This window comes from Dioscorea cayenensis, chromosome 13, assembly GCF_009730915.1.
Source record: "Dioscorea cayenensis subsp. rotundata cultivar TDr96_F1 chromosome 13, TDr96_F1_v2_PseudoChromosome.rev07_lg8_w22 25.fasta, whole genome shotgun sequence".
In the NCBI taxonomy this organism is placed as follows: domain Eukaryota; kingdom Viridiplantae; phylum Streptophyta; class Magnoliopsida; order Dioscoreales; family Dioscoreaceae; genus Dioscorea; species Dioscorea cayenensis.
The window spans coordinates 4794194-4811334 of record NC_052483.1 but is presented as its reverse complement, the minus strand read 5'-3'; the positions used below and the strand labels follow the sequence as shown (position 1 = coordinate 4811334).

The following is a 17141-nucleotide window of genomic DNA, read 5'->3' as shown; positions in this document are numbered from 1 at the left end:
TCAATGCAGAAGACGATGGTGAGAAGAGATGATGGGGAGTTTATTTAGTTTTTATCGATTTCCTGTTAGAAGGAAGAGTCAATATATATATATTTATTAGAACCGAAAGGCAGGAGGCCTAGTTGCCTGCGTCATCTTCTTTCATGTTCTGTGGGTTCTCTCAAAAGCACTTCCTAACAAAGATAATTGAAGCAACAAGAGCAAAGAATCATAATAGAATGGAGTCTTTGATACAATAGACATATACAAAACAGTAAATCTTCTTGTAAATGTGTGCCTACACCATCATATCTTGAATACATGCTTACAATAACAGTATCAAAATCTGAAGTTATTATAGAGGAACTCTCTGATTCATACATAATTATTTTAACACACTGGCTAGAACGGAATATAATCACACCTATAAATCTAAAGTAGTGAGAAATTATCATACCAAATTCCTGACATCTCATGCATCAGACACTATAAAAATAAATTCCACTAAATAAACCAAAAAGTCAGATTGTCTGACGGTCAATCGTGAAAGGGAGGTGCTCAGAAAACCCAGTGAGGAACTCCATGAAGCTTCGGAGCATATCAGCAAACTCATCGAGCCAGAGTTTCCTTGAGGATAAAACTGAAAGGAAGATGACGATGACGCCGACATACTAGAGTGACACAGCTGTAGTTGTCCAAAACCTCAGAAACGACCAAGGAACTTCAGATCAGCCATTAGAGTTGACGATTAAGCTCACCAAAAACCCTAGAACGTCAAGACTTCCATCATTTGAGATTCGATCAAGCTACAACACTGCAAAAAGCTAGAAGATGAGGGGTGGATGACAAGGTGCGGGGTGGACGAGCGAAGACCATGGGAAGAGGAGAGCTTTAGCGGCAGTGACGGCGGGCGGCTGCCGGGAAGAGGAGAAGTTAGGGCTTCGTATTTTGTTTTTTTTAATCCTTAAATTGCTGACTAAGAGAGATATTGATGGCTGCCACATCATTTGTGTGAAGAATTAGGACGATCTCTTAGCAAGTATAGCATTACTGATATAGCATTACTCTAATAAATATTGATGAGTACAACATAGTCTTTTAGCTGTCCAAATTTCTCCATATCGGATTGTTCACTCAATCAAAGTTATACCTTGCCAAACTCATCCTATCTTGTTCCCTAATCTGAATTCAACTTGAGAATTTGTTAATGCTCTCTAGTAGCATTGCGAAATCAAAGTTTTGATTAATCATTAGGTTGTTTGATTAATCAAAGCTTTGATTGATGATCTGGTTCTTTATCCTCAAGTTGTTGAATACTTGCTATCCTCAAGGAAGCTCCATGCACTTCATTCCCACTAGCAAGCTTACAACACATTTGCCCACACATGCAAAAAAGAAAATAAATAATGTAGGAAAAATAAATAAATAATATATCATAACACCCTTATTAGAAATGTGTCATGAATATCTAAACAAAATAATTCAACTTTGTATAGACAAAACAACACAAAATTGTGATGGAAACATTACCTTATCATAAACTGTCGCAACAAAAGACCCAATGCTTCTTCAGTATTCTGATATTAAACTTTTGAACTTTGAACAAGTTTGCCTTGGCTTGATGAGTAGATTATTGCTATCACTACCAAATACATAAAGAATCCCCACGCATCTTGATCTCAATGAAATCTCTCTTTTGGAGTGCCAAAGCCTCTTTTTTCATAAATAGCTTTACCAACTGCAACAATACATTTACCAATTAACACCTGCTTTTGCCTTTGTTTTGCTCTTTAACCTGCCATGACAAGAAGAGAGAAAAAATACAATAGTAAAAAAAAATCACAATGGTAGCACCAAATACAAAGTTAGGTCTAAAAGCCCCTCATTTTAGACCATTCTGCACATTAACAAAACTAAGGCTTCAGAGTTAGACAAAGTCCACAATTAATCCTTAGCAATATGTAAGTGAAAATAACAAATAAACAAAATATTTTACAGATATATATATATATATGCTTCAAAATAAATCTAACATGCTAATAAAGCACAACTTACTTGAAAATATAGTTTGAATGAAAGATACAACCCAACGATTAATGTCTTCAATCGATCAACTTTAAAGCCAACCTTAACTAAGAAAATGCATAAGATAATAATGGTAAACATACCTCAAATATGGAAACCAAATAATAACGTCTTCACACCAGCATATATAAGAAACCAATCAAAGCATTCAAATTTGGGAAGAAAACTCAGAAACAACACAAGAGCAATCTAGAGCATAATTGCACAGCAAATTTGGTAGATCACTGATTAATCGCAAAGAGAAGTTGTAGTTCTTAGAAGCTTTTGGAGATGGAAACCCTAGGAAATTATAGACCTATTCAAGGGATGGGATGATTTCACAATGTTATAAGTTGCACATTGAATTTGAAAACAAAAAGAGAATAACATCTTCTCCAAATGATCTTACATGGTTTGAGCATGAGATGATCTCTAACGTGAGCAAATGAAAAAAATGGCATTTTACTTGGCTTGAACTAATCCGAGTCTTCATAACTCTCATTCTGCAAAGCTAAGAATATTCAGCAAATTAATCATTCTTAATTAATAAGTTAATGTTACTAGCATACTTCAAACAATGTCCATGCATTTAATAATAATCCAATTATTATTGGTGTTATAATATTGATAAACTATATATTAACTAACATTCAAACATGATAATAAGGTAGGGAAAGAGGCATACATATGCCCTATTTATAAATGCCCCTTCCAAAGTGAGATCTTATCGAGTTAATAATACATATATAATGAATTTTAAAGCTCTTTTATATATATATATATATATTAAAAGAACTTAACATGAATAGTAAAAAAGAATTCTATAATTTTTTTTTAAAAAATTGTTATGTTATAGTGATTGATTAATGAATAGAAAATTATATTAATAACTTGTTTTAACATTCATGAATCCACAGTACATGCGAAGAAGTTGAAAATACTAAAAGAAAAGCATGAAACTTACCTGGTGGAAATATGTCTGAAAGTGAGATGTGATGGTGGCATCATCCCACTCTAAGCTTTCCCACCATTCTCTCTCACATAAAATGTATGGCATTCTTTGATTGTTGTTGTTAATGCCACTCTTGAATGGTAACTTTTTCATATTAAGACATCGACCCATTGTCAGAAAATTAAGCCGAGGGAAATCCAATTCAAAAATGCTTATGCTCACTAATTTTGGCAGATTATCTATCATTAGAATATCCAATGCAGGGAATCTAAGGCGTTTTGAGACTTCTTGTGGTTGAATTTCTCTCTCCTTGATGTAAAACAAGGTTTCTATCCTTTCACAAGAAGATACCTGAAGCATTGTAAGTCGAGGGAAATCCAATACAAAATTGCTTATGCTTACTAATTTTGGTAGGTTAGTGATAACTAGTGATTTCAATGCAGGGAATATTGGGCGGTGTTCTGAAACTTCTTGTTGGATTTCTCTCTCCTCAATGTAAAACAATGTTTCTATCTTTGCACAATCTTTTATATTTAAATAAGATAGACATGGGAGATGCAGGACCCAAGCTAAATTATCCAAATTACATTCTAATATATATAACTCCTTCAATACATGAAAAAATTCTGGAGGCGATTGAGATGACTTGTAAGTAATGATCTGCAGTTTTCCGACATCATGGATTTCGAGCTTATTGAGATGACTCCCACTTCCATTAATCACAATCTGCTCAAGTTGTGGGCATGAAGCAATTTGTAGTTCTTGCAAGAATTCAGATGACTCCCAAGTAATGTTCTGCAGTTTTCTGACATCAAATATTTTGACCTTATTGAGATGACTCCCACTTCCATTCATCAAAATCTGCTCAAGATGTGGGCATGATTTAATATTTAGTTCCTGCAAGAATTCATTATCTTTGCAGCTTAAAGTATCAAATGAAAGAGAGATCAAGTTATCCACATCGGCTAGATAAAGGCGAGTAGTTGGCAAACATGAGAGTTGTTGGAGAACCTCTTCTGATACTACACGCATTCCTATTGCTTTGATGTTGTTGTGTTTCTTCAATAGCTTTATCTCTTCCGGTTCTACCCACCCATACGTATATATGTCAATGACCCTCAAATTCTGTAATCTTGACATGAGACAATCCTCTACCTTGCTCAGCCTTGTATCTCTGCATAATAGATATTGCAATTTTTTCAAATATTTCAACTCCTTTGGAAGTGATGAGATCCATGTGGAAGAAATATTTAGGTATTGCAAATTAACCAAACATTAGATGCCCTTTGGAAGCTCTTCGATAGGAGTGCCTGAAAGATCCAAATATGTCAAATTTGGCATCTGTCTGAAAAATCCTTCAGGAATATTTTCCAAATTATGATTATTTGTAATCATTAAACACAACAAATCAGAACATTGATGAGACAAAATTGGCAAAAGCTCCATCTTTCCACTTATAATCACTCGGTTCGCGAATCTCCAATTCTCTGCATTGATTGATGCTATTTCATCTGGGAACCTACCATATTCTTTCACTATCCATTTATTCATGTTCATCCCACAGTCTGATGCTATCCACACTGCCATCTCATAAATTACATCATGTAACCTCACATAATCATCATCAGAAGAATACTGCAATAAACATGATTCCTCTAGATTCTTAAAGATATGTCTTGCTTTGCCATAAGCTTGTTGTAAATTGACAAAATCACCGATCAGGCCTAAACCCATCCAACATTCTAATACATCATCTTTTGATTGCCATCGAAAAATGGAAGCACACAAGAAACACTCCTGAATATTTCTAGGTAGATTATCATAACTGAATTTCAAAATATGAAGTAATGATTCCTGCCCGCCTTGAACTACTTCAATACCTGAATTCTTTAGTGAGCTCAAAATATCTTGCCACTCTTGGACAGTATTTCTGTTAGACATGGCCTTACCGACCACTTGCAGAGCAAGTGGCAAACCACCACACCTGTTCATCACTTGCCTTGCTACTTTCTTGAAATTTTCATCTGACTCAATAACTGGTAGATTAACATTGTGCTTGAAAAGAGCCCATGCTTCATCTGGTTCCATGCATTCCACTTTAATTCTTTTGCTTGCCTCCATCCGGGCACACACATCTTCTGATCGAGTAGTGAACATCACTTTATATTTGTATGCTTTGCTAGAACCATTATCGCCCATATAAGGATTGATAATTCCAAGACGAACAAGGTTTACTGGCTCCCATATATTATCCAAGAGCAATACAATATTCTTAGTTTTTAGGGCATTGAAGATGTCTTGTTGACAAGCATCAGAGGACAAATGCAATTTTGTAGCAATCTCTTTCTGAAGTTCTTCCAACTGAGTATATTGTGAAGCTTCAATAAATAGCACATGATCAAATCCCATGTTTGCATTATCTAACAATTCTTGGTTGATTTTTTTCAAAAGTGTGGTCTTGCCCACACCCCCCATGCCCCATATGCCAATTATATCGTTTGTTTCCTTTGTCAGGTAACTGCAAGCAACATTAAGGTTGGAGACGATTTTTTCCCCCACTATTTTAGATGATTCAGGGACTGGTTTAGGAGGCGATTGCTCTATGAATGAGACTTTTGATTGTTCTCCTTTCAACTGAGTTATTTCATCTAATAAATTGATTGCACTTCTGCTAATGCTATACCTTGAAATACAATTCAGACAACAAGGGCCTGGAACACAACAACTTTTGCTATATTCATCCAACAATTGTGTTACCTTCTCATCTTTTTCTCCAACCTGTTTAAAATCAATTCAGATGTTTTGAAACCTATACACATTGACATTGCTTATTATACCAAATTGAAAACACAAACCAAGGCATAAAAATCTATCAGATAATTATGAGAAAAAAATCATCATGATTTAGCAGCCAAAAAAAAAATGTTAGACTATATTGTAATTGTTATTTTCATATGTTTGACTATATTATCTAAATTTTTTTTTTCTTGTGTTTCCAAAATAATTTAATAAGACCTTTATATAATAAAATGTTCATTTTCTCCCATAGAGAAGGTTTTATATATGTTGATTATTTTTTTTAGATTATTCTTTATGTGGCAAATTTTAAAAACTAGCCAATTTAAAGTTCATTATTTTTATTTTTTTTAATTTCCATGGGAGTGGATTAGTCAAATATTGGCCCACATCAATGTAATATATAATATTTTAAAAAAAATTTATTTAATAAAAACTGTATGTGGTGCTTGTTGTTGGCATCTCAAAATAAATCAACCTGGTATTATATAATCATCATACCTAATATTTCAAAATTATAGAAACAAAATTTGAATAAAATGACCAAATATAAGTATTAAAAAGCTCATTTAAACAAAGAATATAAAATTAAATAAAAAAGGAAACTTGTGGATGGAATTTAGCTTTACCTTACGAAGCCAGTGTTGAAGTTCATCAGTGGGTTGTTGTCCTCTGTTTTTACGGAGATTAAGCACTCTATCAATACCATGCTTCTTGACCATGAGATCTTTCATGGCGCTTTCTAATCTATCAAGCTTTTCTTTGGTGCAAAACACATAGCTCATGTCCTCACGTACAACAGGACTCTGGAAGCAAGAACAGCAAGGTGCAAGACATAGCTTCACCAGATCCAACATGTTGCTGAGTACTTTTTGGAAAAAGACTCAAACCAAGCACAAGACAATGCCTAGAGAAAATGAAGGAGATGGAGTTGTGCAAACCATCCTCTGGCTATATTTAATATACATATAATATTGATTATTATTGTTCATCATCTCTATGGATAAAATATTTTTCTATAAAATTGATTTAATGAAAAAAATTAGCTAATCGATCAATTATTGGGTAGTCCAATGGTATGACGTAAGAGTGTAAAAAGGAGGGCAAAGGTTCAAATCTTTCCTCTGCCGTACTATTCCTTGACTGTTCACATACTGCATACTTGGATCAAATATTTTTTATTAGTTCTGTTCATTGGGTACCGGTGTGAGTTCTATGTGGAAGGAACAGTAGTTTAACCCCTCTAGTATTGCATGATAGAGGATTTTTCTAGAACATTTATAAGCCACCCTAATTGGGGCACCTCCGTACATATCTGTTTTTTTACCAATACTTTAAATATGGAGCACTTGCCACCTATTTGTGCGGAAAAAAAAAACAAAAATAATGATACTAACATATACTATCATTATTGATTAGTGGATAATTAATGTTATTTTAACATTTTAAGATATAAATTTCCTTTTTAATTGCTAATAAATTGGAAGTTTGACTTTTTGGAAGAAAGGATAGTCCTCAAATTGATAAATGTTTATTTCTTAAAATTAGTCAATCATTCGTAACAAATTAAATCAGAGAGGTTAGCTTCCATTTTATATGGATTCTTCTTTTGATAAGGACATAGAACAAGTTGGATGTGCAAATGAACATTTTTAATTATTCATATATATATGTCTTGTGCATTTTTAATTATTCATAGCTTTACCTTACGAACGTAATACTGAAGTTTATCAGTGGGTTGTTTTCCTCTGTTTTGAGGGAGATTAAGCTCTCTTTCAATACCATGCTTCTTGGCCATGAGATCTTTCACGGCCCTTTCTAATCTATCAAGTTTCTCTTTAGAGCAAAACACATAGTTTCATTTGATCAAACATGTTGCTGGGTTTTCTTTGCAGAGGCTCTAATTAAACACAAGATGGTGCTATGAGTTAATGAAAAAGATGGGGTAGCGCAGACCATTTAATATTTAAGAAACAAAACTACTCCGGCTATATTTAATATACTTATAATATTGATTATTATTATTATGCATCATCTATATGTATCATATAATATAATATCAACAGCAAAGGATACATATTTACTTCTTAAATGTCAACATTGGCGGCTTGAGTGTTCTTTTCTATGGATAAAAATTTTTCCTATAAAATTGAGTTATTAGCAAAGATGCAAAATGAACTAATTTTACTGACATATATTATTATTGATCAGTGGATACTTTAATGTTGTTTCAACATTTAAAGAAACATATATATTCTTTTTAAATACTAATAGATAATTAGAAGATTGGTATCAAATTGGTGATTTTTATTTCATTAAGTTAGTCAATCATTCACAACAAATCAAATTGGAATAGTTAGCTTTCATTTTCCATGGATTCTTGTTTTGATCAGCAGAAAGACATGTAGCATTATATATCCCTTTTGAATTTTTCTTAATTAAATATAATTTATAGTAACAGAATATTTTGTAAATTTTAATTTTATGCCTTTTGAGGAGCAGATATAAACAAAATTTTATTTCATTTATTTTTAAAATTTCATAATCAATGACGTTTGAATCAATACTAGACAATATGCATTATTAAGACATACATTGGTCATATTATACATTTATTACCAAATAATTGATCACCGTCTCATCTAAATAAACGTTCAAGTAAATAGTCATGGTGTAATACAACATGATCATTGATTGGTCATGTTTCAACATCTCTATAATAATAATAGAGTCGTGAGACATCTTCTAAAAGAATCTACCTTAAAAAAACATATACCATTCAACATATACCATTAAAAAAACATAATAGGCATGGAGTCTTGGGTTGCAATGCAAACTATCTTGAAGATATTGAGGGAGCTATTTTTAGTTTGTCTATAATTTGGAGCCAAATATATTGAAGATATTGGTGGAGTTATTTTTGGTAACATGTTACAACTTGAAGACAAGATCATATCAAGACCATATTTAAGAGATGTGATTGAGGACTAAATATGGATGGAGCTTAATTGAAAAAATATCTATCAATGGTATGAATGAAGACTAATTGAAGATATGATTGAAGATTTGAAGACATGCCTATTGTTGGCATGATTGAGCTGATTGATTGAAGATCTATTCTTGGGAAGATTTGACAACCAAACTTGGGTGAATTGAAGATCAAGTTTGGAGAATCTTTGAAAACCAAACTTGGAAGGTTGAAGACTAAGTTTGGCAAGTTCCATGAAGACGCACAAGGACGTTCGCCCCTTGCGAGGGAGGGGACTGCGTGATGAGGAACTGATGAGGAACTGGCGGCAGTCGGGATTGGGAGATTTGGCTTCATCGACTCAGACTAAGCATGACCGGGAGGTTGATGGGTCTTGAGGTTGTCCGCAACGTATCCAGAACTCAGTCAAGTCAGCAGTCAGGGCCATGTTGTAACTTATGTTACAACAGGAGTTGCAATAGCTAATTTCGGAAGGTTTTTAAATTAGTAGCCGTGGAGATTCTAAAAGAGGTATATGCTATATTTGGGACGTTGAGACGTCTATATAAGCTACCTTCCTCGTAGATTGTAAGTGTGACTCGTGGAGGAGAGTGTGTGAGCACTAGACAATCTAGAGAGGGTAGTGATCTTTTTTGTTAAGAATGTGAGTGACAAGTGTTTGTACTCATGTATTTTCACCTCTTTTAGTGGATTGTTTATCTCCGGGTTTGGCCCTCCAGAGTAGGCGAGTGGACGCCGAACTGGGTTATCAATCTTGTGTGTCGCCTTCTTGCTTGGTTTGTGTGAATGTTCTTTGAGTGTTTTGAGTATTCTTTAAACCACAAACCATATCGGCGGAACTAACAAGTGGTATCAGAGCCTTGGTCGCTGTTTTCACTTTGGTTTCAAAGTCGGCAAGGTCCTAACAAGTTCCATTGATGGCCAGAAAAGAGGGAGCTTCCGTCACAAGACCACCGTTACTCGATGGATCAAATTATCCATACTGGAAGGCACGCATGAAGGTTTTCATTAAATCTCTTGATGAGACTGCATGGACAGCCGTGGAAGAATGATGGTCTCCCCCAATCGAAGTTGATGAAAACATAAACGAGACTGTGAAGATGAAGAGTAACTGGAGTTCCGGAGATATGCTCAAAGCAAATACCAATGGGAAAGCACTCAATGCTATTTTCGGAGGAGTAGATGAGAACCAGTTCAAGTATGTTGCAACCTGTGATTGTGCCAAGAAAGCTTGTGGGATTCTTCAAACCATTCATGAAGGCACCAACTTGGTAAGAGAATCTAAACTCCAAATGTTGACAACCATGTTCGAGAATCTCAGGATGGTAGAAGATGAGACGATAGCCGTGTTCAATGCCAAATTGATGGACATAGCAAATCAAGCCTACCAGCTCGGTAAAGAGTACTCGGATAAGAAGCTAGTCCGGAAGACTTTTAGATCGCTTCCAAGGAGATTCGATGCTAAAGTTGCTGCAATAGAAGAAGCAAAAGATATCACAACTATGAGACTTGATGAGTTGATGGGATCTCTACAAGCCTATGAGATGAATCTGAATCCAAGTAGAAAAGAAGAAGATATATCTCTGAAAGCTGAAGCAACAATCCCAAAAGAGTTACAACAGACTGAATACAAAGAAGAAGAAGAAATTGCCCTTTTGACCAAGGAATTGTGCAGACATTTCAGAAAAATCCAGAAAGAAGACAAAGCAGAAGATATAATCAACAATCATACTTCTTTACCAGCTGTGCTAAAGAATGTCAAAGTTTTCAGAAATTTCAGTGCTTTTGCAAGTCCTGTTACAACATCAATTGCAGCACCTGAAGAAACTATTTGTGAAGAGGTTACTGAAATCAATCTGTTGCAAAACTGTTAATTCCACTGGTGTGGTTTGTGGGTTTTAGGAAACACTTAAGCACTCATAGAAATCTCACACAAACTAACAAAGAAAAAGACACACGACGTTGGTAACCCAGTTCGGCGTCCACTCGACTACGTCTGGGGGACCAAGCCCGGAGAAAAACAATCCACTAAAAGAGATGAAAATACATGATTACAAACACTTGTCACTCAACACTCACAAACAAAGATCACTACCCTCTATAGATTGTCTTGTGCACCCACTCTCTCTAGCTCCTGTCGCGCTTACAATCTACGAGCAAGGTAGGTTATATAGACGCCTCAACGTCCCAAATATAGCACATACCTCTTTTAGAATCTCCGCAGATACTAATTTAAAAACCTTCCGAAATTAGCTGTTGCAACTCCTGTTGTAACATACGTTGCAACATGGCCCTGACTGGTGACTTGACTGAGTTCTGGTTACATTACAGACGACCTCAAGACCCATCAACCTCCCTGTCATGCTTAGTCCGAGTCGATGCAGCCAAATCTCCCGATCCCGATTGCCGGAAACTAGCCTACCTCCTTAGTTCCTCATCACACAGTCCCTCTCAAGGGGTGCACGTCCTTCTGCGTCTTCATGGAACTTGCCAAACTTAGTCTTCAACCTTCCAAGTTTGGTCTTCAAAGATTCTCCAAACTTGATCTTCAATTCACCCAAGTTTGGTCCTCAAATCTTGCCCTTAGTAGACTTCAATCATTCTTCATCAATGATTCTTCAAATCATATCTTCAATTAACCTTCATTCATACCATGAATAGATATTTCTTCAATTAAGCTCCACCTTATTTAGTCTTCAATCAAATCACCTAAATATGGTCTTGATACGATCTTGTCTTCAAGTTGTAATAACTCCACCAAGATATTCAAGATATTTTCCTCCAAGTTATAAATATACTAAAAATAGCTCCACCAAGATCTTCAAGATGTTTTGCCTTGCAAGCCAAGTTTCCTTGCCATGTCACCATGCTATCCATGTCATCAATTATGCCTTGTCACCATGGTTGCCACATCATCTTGCCTTGGTGTCAAATCATGCCAATTAAATAGTGCGGTTGCACTAACAATCTCCCCCTTTGGCATAATTTGACACAACTGCTTTCGCACCCAGACTGACTCCTGTTACAACTTTCAGTTACAACACTAACTGGGACACAGACTATACTGACACTGTTACAACTTTCAGTTACAACATTAATTGGAGACTAGAAACAGTTTTTTTTTTAATTTGTAGCAACTTGATATTTTCCTAATTAACTTAATGGTTCTCCGGTGGAAACTAGAGTTGATTATGAATGTCTAAACATCTTTGGAAGAATAGTGATAGTATAAGAAATTATTAGTGTTTTCCATGATCAAGTGGCCGTTTGAATGTAAGGAATAACTACTGTTAAATTGGGATTCATTATGTATAGTAAAAAAATTTCATGTTTGAGTACACAGCTATTATAATGGAAATGATTACTGTGGAAAATCTAATTATTTACAGTTAAGAAATTGTATTACCCCAAAATTGGGGAGAATGGGCTATTTATGGCAAAATGATATTTTTACCATGGTTAAGATTTAATTAAATAAAAATTATTAATTTAATAACTAATTATAATAATTAACATAAATTGGCTAATTTAAATATTTAGTTAGAATAATTAAAAAATAATAATTAATATGAATTATTTAATATAAATATTTAATTATAATAATAGAAACAAAATGACATTTTTGCCCTTAATGCATATTTAATTAAATAAAATAATTAATTTACACATTTAATTATTATAATTAAAGTGAAATGACATTTTTACCCATTAGAGATAGTTAATTAAATAAAAATCATTAATTTAAAGGTTTAATTGCTATACAGGTCCCTGTAATTTTGTACTTTCTGCCCTTTTAGTCCTTGCAATATTTTTAGGCACAATTAAGTCATCATATTTAGTCGAGTTGGGTCATTCTAGTCCGTGGTGTAGATGGGCAAGTGTAAATTGGAAGGACTTAATTGTACCTAAAAATATTACCGTTGACTAGAACGACCCAACTCGACCAAATATGAGGACTTAATTGTATCTAAAAATATTAGAAGGACTAAAAAGGTAGAAAGTACACAATTATAGGGGCTTGTATGGCAATTAGACCTAATTTAAATAATTAACTAAAATAATTAAAGCTAATAATGATAAAAGAGATATTCAATTTAAATATTTATTCATAATAATTATTTTGAATAATGATATTTAAAATATTTTGTAAATAATAAAATTATCATGGAACATTACTCATTATTTTATATATGAAAATTATTTATCTAGTATTAAGCGCATTAAGGTAAATTTGTCACATTTCTTTTATTTACTTCTTTTCACCTCCAATGACACAACTTTTAATCAAACACTGTTTTTATTTGTAATCATTTTCTTACTTGTACGTTTGGATTGTTGAATGGGAATGAGAATGAAATAAATGGGAAAGAAAATTGTTTGGTTGAAATAAAATTCATTGGGAGTGAGAAAAAGGAAAAGGAAAAATGTGATAACGTTACTATTTTGCCCTTAGTGTAAATAAATAATATTAAAATATTATTTATGACAATTTTTTAATTTTTAAAATATTTTGTATATCTTATTTGCTTAAATAATTACTGAATATTAATTAAATAACTCACTACAATTATTTTTAATTTTAATTAGTACAATTAGGTATTATAAATAAATATTTAATGTAATGTTTTTTAAAATAAGGAAATAATGAAACTCATTGTTTCAAAAATAATTTAGATATTCTTTTTTATTTTGATGATTATAATTAAATATTTATATTGAATAGTTTATATTATTATTATTATTATTATTATTATTATTATTGTTATTGTTATTATTATTATTATTATTTTTACAAAATTGGGATGATGGTATATATGTCAAATCCCTTCCATTCCTTCCATTCCTCTTCATTACTCTCATATTTAAGTATAATGGAGACCATCATTCAATTCTAAAGACTTGGAATTCAATTCCCATTCTTATGAGATGGTATTACCATCAAGATTTGTGTCTATCCACATTCCTTTGTAATGATAATCCCAATCTAAACGCATTCATTTTTCCATTACCATTCGGTTCCCACTCCGTGAACCAAACATCACATAAATGGATTCCTTTCATCAATGAACGACATCAAGGACGCCTTTAACAACTCCCTGACCTATGACTATTTTTGTGGGTTCCCGCTAGTGGTGGATTTAGAGGGGGGCAAGGGTGTGCTCAAGCACCCCCTTGCCCATGAATATATATATATATATATATACTTATATATTATTACAATATTAATAATTATAATTTGTTTGGAAAGTTATATATTTTTTTTTTTGAAAATTCTACCCATAATATTTAAAATAAATTAAATAAAAATAATAAGATTATTATATTATATAAAATTGATGTTGGGTTACAATAACAAATAATATGGCTAACTAAATATGGATCTTTAAATATTTTTGTTTTAAAATTTTATATTTAGATATACTTTTTATTGAACTTATCAATACATTATTATCAGTTGTTAGGATATTAATATAAAAATAGTAATTATAAATAAAAATAAAAATAAAAACCATAAAAAAAATTCAATTGCTATCTCAAAATCTCTAAAAACAATAATTGCAGTTTGTGAGTTTTCTCTCTTTGCTCGATCTCTTCTGACTTTTGAGTTTATATTTTATCTTTATTATGTATTTTTTTTCAATTTTTTTCAAATCTGAATTAATTTGTTTAATTTTTGTGTGATTTTTTTGTCTAAAAATATTTGATATTTATTAATTAATTATTGGATGTTTTTTAAATATTTATTTGATTATTTGTTATGAAAATTGTTGTCAAAACAATTAGATATTTGTTGTGATTAATTACTATAAAAAATTGATTATTTGTAGATTATTTGTTAACTAATTGTTGCATAAATGAATTTAGATTGTGAATTTGTGCTAAGTCATTTTTTTAAATTGTATTATTTGCCAATTTACTGTTAAAATGTTAGTTTAATTATTTGCTAACGAGTGATGTTATTTTTACTGAAAGATTTAATTTAGCGAATGACATGGATGCCAACTTACCATCCACGTCATTATCCACGTCATTATCTTTTTTAATATAAATTAAATTTAAAATTTAAAAATCCTTAAATATTTAAATTTTCAAAAAATTATAAAACCATATCTAAATTTATGAAATCTTCAAACCAAAAACTACAAAATCTTATACTCAAAAATCTAAAAATTTAAACCCTAGATAATAAATAATAAATACAAAACCCTAAAATTCTAAACCCTAAATCTTAAACCCTAAACTCTAAACCCTAAATCCTAAGCCTTACCCTAAATAGTAAATTGCGGGGGTTTGTGATTTACTATTTAGAATTTAGGGAGGGAGTTTTCTGTTTATCATTTATGATAAAAAGGCTTAAACTTAAGAATTTATATAATAAAGAGAGATTAATTTAAAAAAAGTAAACTAATTCGTTAAAAACATTATTACTCTTTGCTAATTATGTAGATATGATAGGTTATTTTTTTACACATAAACCAAGATCCTTAGATGGATGTATATTTTATATTTTTGTAAATATTTTCATCTAACAATGGTATATCTATTAAGCTCCATGCAAAATTATGCATGGCCCAATTTGTTTGACTTTTATTTTGCCAAATTGATTTTACTTTCGGAGCTTAAAAAAAAATAAAATGCTGTAAAAGCTCTCAGGCAATGAAAAGGTATTACAAATTTATCAATCATCTATCCTAAGGAAAGCTGTAGCGATAGTGTTGCGCATGAAAACACCATACAAATGGTTAAATAAAGATTTGGAGAACGGACATGAAATTTGGCTAATTAAATCATTCTTTAATGATTAGATACAACAAATGACAGATCCATGAAAATGAAATTCTGCTTTAGAAGAACTACATACTCAATCTGTGCTATTTTGATGAGAAATTCAACCATATGTAATGAATATTATAAAAAAAATCGTTGTTATCACTTATCATCATCCAAACTACATAATTTTATTTTTTTTATATTTTTAATAATTTAATTTAATTAATTATTTTTTAACTCAATTAAATAAAGTTTCAACGCCTCTCACTACCCTGTGAAATCGAAGACAGATGGAAAATAAAGGGCAACTGGGTAAAGAACAAAAAAAAGATGAAAACAGTGGAGAAACACGGGGGAGGAGAAGAGCGGAGGCTGAGCGGAGGATGCGGGCAAAGTGACAGGGGGCTGGAAGGGGCTATTGACCCCGTTGGTGATAGGGGCGGCTGCCCCCTGTCCCTCCACCCTTGGACTCCTAGGAGGGCCATTACACATGTATAAAAGTTTCGCACGGCCTTGCCTACTCACTTGGGGAAAAACCTTCTATCTCAGAAACTAGCCTATGCCTAGATATATTTGTATATTCTCTACTACATTTTGGGTTGTGGAGACTAGTAATGGAGGTGCAGGTTTTTGCGTTGTAGGTCCTGATTCCCATGTTTGCCTTAAAAATTGTTACCATGTTCCTGTTGCCTCCAAGCTAGATGCAGAAGTGAAAGCCTTGATCATTGCTTGACATCATGCTAGCATGGAGAAACCTGTGCATTGGAATGGCATTTATCAGTTGCCATGATCTCCAGAAGGTTATTGATGGATAGGTAATGCTTTCATGGCAAACTCGTCAATTGATTACTGAACTCCACCAATTGCTCTTAGCCATGGGCTATATTTGTTTTAAGTGACTAAGTCCATTGGCATGGAATGGTCGGCTTGAGAGAGCAATATTTATGTTTTAGTTTCTTCGCTTTTGTTGTTACTATTTTTTGCTTTTTTTGGCTGAGTTTATTTGGATTGTTCTTGTTTTGTGTCTCTATAGTTTTTTGGTTCTTATATTTTTTTAATAATATACATCTATGTTGCAGCCTTTTTTTTAAAAAAAAAAAGAAATTTTTTCTTAATTGACCTTGATTTGGTACTGGATTAAATAGTTGGCGATAGAATGATTTTATAAAATAAGATAAGGACCGAAAAACAAATAAGATAAGGCCATTTTAGTCCATGGAAATTTGAACACTCCTCCACCCATTATACATTTATAACATACCCTCTTAAAAATCTTGTATTAAAATAAACCCCTCCCAAGCAGGCCCCTTATTAGGCTTGGGCGGAGGAGTTTTTTTAGGGCCAAAGAGAGCGCGGCGACGAGCCGAACTGGAGGAAGAGAGCTTGGTGAGAGATCTATGAGTGCGGCGAAGCTTCTTAGCTTGGGAAAGCAGCGGATGGATCCGATTCAGGAGGAGGATACTTCTGCCGATGTGCTTTTTCGTTGGTATTGGGTGAGTTCTTTTTGACCTGCTCATTTTGGAGCTTGAATTTCTCTTGTTTTAGTATCCGATTTAGGTTTTTTTATGCTTAAGAAGAACAATAGGAAAT

The 17141-nt window shown here is 32.9% G+C and overlaps 1 protein-coding gene across 1 annotated transcript; it reads right to left on the bottom strand.

Moving 5' to 3' along the window:
• Positions 1–500: 500 nt before the first annotated feature.
• LOC120274622 (disease resistance protein SUMM2-like) lies at positions 501–7589 on the bottom strand. Its single transcript, XM_039281163.1, is given in 4 exon segments — positions 501–650; positions 3008–5773; positions 6421–6597; positions 7497–7589. Coding segments are annotated over 4 exon segments (3186 nt in total).
• Positions 7590–17141: the final 9552 nt, after the last annotated feature.